A 4132-nucleotide genomic window follows, 5' to 3' on the forward strand; every position below is an offset into this window, starting at 1 on the left:
AGGCACATCAGCAGGGAGCTGGATTTGAAGTGGAGCAGGACTCGAGCTGGCACTCGAATCCGGAATGCCAAGTAGTGGCTTCCCCCACTGCACTAAACACTGGCCACAGAAAACAAGATTTCTTTACCTATCTAATAATCTACAGTTTTGCTAATGTGATAGGTAAAACGTTTTAATTTTCACTTTTCAGGTTCGGGAAGTGTGGTTCCTAACTTACTAGTTTTCGTTTCTGGAACAGCCATTCTCACTGCATTCTTAATGTTGGCTCCTAGGCTTGTTACTGGGTTGGTCTTTCTTGGAGAGAGCAGCCTGTTCTGGTTCTATCCCTGGGTCTCCCCAAAGATCAGAAACAGCCACCCTGAAGGCCTCAGCCCTTTCCTTCTCTTACCCAGCAAAAGGGCGAGGTGGCTCCCTTGCCACGGCCGCGGGACCGGGGTTCTCAGTTACTGACTCCCTGAGTGAGCAGAACTCTGCTCCGATGGACAAGGTGCACAGAGCAATCACAGCCCCTATTCTGATCTGCTTTTCTGGTAAAATCTCAGCTGTAGTTCTCTTTATAAAGCGATTCTGCCCACTGGACCAATCTGTCTGGGTACCACGTCTGGGATCCCTGGTGTCAACTAGGCTCCCAGGAGACTCTCACTCTGGGCTGTCTTGCAGTCGCTCGTCCTAGGAGGTGCTGGGGGGGGGGGGCACTGAGGCAGGCAGTCCCCAAGTGGGGGATGAAGACACACGATTAGAAGTAATGTTCCCCGGGCCTAAAGTCAACAATAACAGTCTGTTTTCCGACATCCAAATCGTAACTTTCCAGAGGAGGGGTAGGACAGGAGATGAGCCAGGAAACGCCTTCGTATTAATCATTCTTTTCATAAACTTCAAATTTGTACTTGATGCCTTTCTCCTCCTGGACATTGGAAAGGATGCCCGGGTACTCTGGGAGCAGTTTGTATTTCTCCAAATCGATTTCTGGAAAAAACGTGTCACTTTCAAATTCCTGCATGATCCTTGCCACAAACAGTCTGAGATGGCCTGGCTGATTCATGGCTTCCTTATACACAGAGCTGCCTCCCACTATCCAAACCACGTCCACTTTATCTGCCAGTTCTGGTTCCTCAATAAGTTTTAAGGCATCAGACTCTTAGCAAGGAAATGCGCTCCTTGTGGCGGTTCCTTGAGTTCTCTACTGAGAACTATGTTGATTCTGTCCTTTAGAGGCCGATTCTTCTCTGGAATGGAGAACCAGGGCTTCCTCCCCATAATCACCAGGTCCTGTTTACCTGCCACTGACGACGTTGTGGTCATTCTCTGGAAATACCTGAATTCATTCCTGAGCGGGGGCCACGGCAGGTCCCCGTTCTTGCCGATGCCCATGTTCTGGGACACAGCGACGATGCAGTTGAGTGGAGGAACCATGGCCGCGGCGGCACACCCGGGGCCAGAACCCAGGTTGGCAACCCTTTTCAAATAAATAAACCTTTTTTAAATAAACCCTTTCAAATAAATAATTTTTTTAAAAAGAAGAAAAACAGACTAAAAAGAAAACTAACAATAGGAAATTTAAATAAACAGGTAGTATGAACAGACAGCAAATGGTAGGATAAAATAATACACATAAGAGCCCAAAATTAATGAACTTGTGAACAGAAAAATAGTGTAAAAACTGCATCACAACCAAGAGCTGATTCTCTGAAAAGATCAATGCTGTGGACAGAATTTTAAGACTGTTTGCTTCCTTTAAGATCTTGTGCCTTGTTTTTTAAGATATCAGGCATGATACTGATGATCCTAAAATAACGAAATTATCCAGGTGGTCTCAGTCCAATTCTTTAGTGTCTAAAAATTAAATGAAAGCAAGAAGAGTGGAAAGATGCAACAGAAGAAGTCAGAGATCTCAAACGCTGAGACACAACACTGATGACAGGACACCAAGCAAAGGCCAGAAAGACCTTTCAGAGCTATGTCACCCTCCAGCTGAGAGCCTGCTCCATGGAAATGGGGACCTCAGTACCACAGCCAATAGGAACTGGATCCTGCCAACCACCCGAACAATCTTGAGTGCAGTTTTTTTCTCAGTAAGAGCTCAGCTGACTGACAACTTGATTTTATTTTTCTATTACCACTGCAGGGAAACCCATCTAAGCCAGGCCAGCCTAAAATTCTGAACTACAGAGCTTCGGAAAATTAAATCTGACTTGATTTATGCAGCTAAATTACAATTTTAAGGCATCAGTACAACCAGTGTAACCTTTGAACTTCCGGCAGAGTGATGAAAAAGACAAGAAAAACACACATGGCGAATATTAAGGATTGAAGGAAAGGTAACAGCACTATGGTACCCACACAAATTCTTAGGAAATAGGGAACACTGTGATCCATTCTTTGCCCACCAATTCAACCCCTCTGGTAAAATAAACAGTTACTTTAAAAGGCACAGCTGTTTGTACATAATCTACAATATACAATTAAGTAATTGAATTTGTGGGTAAAAACCTCCAAAGATTCCCAGTCCAAGCAGTGTCTCTAAATATTTAAGAGAGAAAGGATTCTGAGACATATAGAATCTCTTTGAAGATACAGAAGGTAAGGGGATGCTTCCAAATGCATTTTAGGAGGCCAGCATTGCCATTCCTCTATAAAGAAAGTATATGAAATTTACTTGTTAATATTCCTCTAGAATAGAGACTCAAGAAACTCAAATATAATGTGACAATATGCAAGTATAAGAATATAATACACCATGGCCAGTTGTTTTATCCTATAAATAAAACCTGGTTCACCAATCCAGAATAAATGAACAGAAGTTAGCCTATGAATATACCAAGAAGAAAATAAATACCTTGAGAATTTTTAAAATAAACTTTAAAAAATACCCAAGTATAAAATGATAATATGTTATAGCCAGATTCAACTTATATAAAAATCAAATAACTAGCATTTATTATTATGTAAAATAAATTCTATAAACATTTGGAGAGAAAATGGTGGCTGTAAACATTAAATAAAGTTTAACATGGTGTGAAGAATACAGTATATGTCAAGACAACATGACAAAAAGTTCCTCTCTCAGACAGACTCAAAGGCACTCAGAAAGGGGCCAAACATGCCTTCCATCTCTTCTTCCTCTGTCTCTCCATCTTCCTCTGTGACCATAATCCTTATCCCCATCCAGTCCTGATCTCAATGTGCCAGCACACAGCCATTGTATGTGACTGTGCCTTTGTTTATCAGAGCATGGCTTCTCTCACAACTCAACTCCAATGCAGAGGTATTTTATTATATACGATATGGTAGAATTCTACCGAGTCATGATTTTAAAAAGGCCTAAGAAAACATAATGTGGCGGAATTTGTATGATCACCTTAATGTGCCAAAGTGCCATAGAATTTTCCACAATCAACATTTATCAGAAAGGAAAAGCATGTTGTGACAGCTTAGCTCAGTGTCTGATTTTGAGTTAAGGTTAAAAGGCAGAAATTCTTTCAGAAAAACTCACAATGAAATATGAAGTTCTTCACTGTGCTAAGGTAGGAGGTATCCCAACAAAGCATTTCCTCTCCAGGTAATCTGGTAATTCCTCACCCATTACATTTTGATGAAATAGAAGGGCTCTGCAGCACCTGATTACCGTGTTAGTTTGCAAAGTGCTTTCCTTTAGGATTCTTTTATTTTGTTTCTGACATCACTAATGCTCTAGCTGATTTTCTATAATACCTGTCATTAACAGAATAACGCGTTTTTGTTGTCCTCCAACTAATTTCATGGCTATCATAAACCTCAAGATTAGTTAAGGATCCATAATGGGTGGCATCACACTCAATGTATCTGCATGAAAATTTCATTCTTTCCAACAAATAGCATCCTCAAGCTATTTTATGCATCAGCAATGTTTGTCTTTAGAATCTTCTTTACTGAAAAAAGAGTGTTTATTTTGCTTCCATTAGTTAAGACAGATAGACAGGAATTGTTCTAAAAGCCGGGGCCCAGAGCAGCTGGCTATACCCCACATTCATTAAAGCAATGGGGTGACACAGCAAGCATTAAAAGCCCTGGATGTGGGTGGGCCTGGCAAGCGCTTCTCCAAAGATCTCTTTTGAGAACGGGCTAGTATCCAATATGCCCAATCTCAGACAGT

The 4132-nt window shown here is 41.4% G+C and overlaps 1 protein-coding gene across 1 annotated transcript; it reads right to left on the bottom strand.

The window, feature by feature from the left end:
- Nucleotides 1-742: 742 nt before the first annotated feature.
- LOC133773671 (dihydrofolate reductase-like) lies at nt 743-1416 on the bottom strand. Its single transcript, XM_062211231.1, is given in 2 exon segments — nt 743-1134; nt 1137-1416. Coding segments are annotated over 2 exon segments (558 nt in total). The 5' UTR covers nt 1414-1416; the 3' UTR covers nt 743-853.
- Nucleotides 1417-4132: the final 2716 nt, after the last annotated feature.

The sequence above is a fragment of the Lepus europaeus genome, chromosome 14 (genome assembly GCF_033115175.1).
Source record: "Lepus europaeus isolate LE1 chromosome 14, mLepTim1.pri, whole genome shotgun sequence".
NCBI lineage: Eukaryota > Metazoa > Chordata > Mammalia > Lagomorpha > Leporidae > Lepus > Lepus europaeus.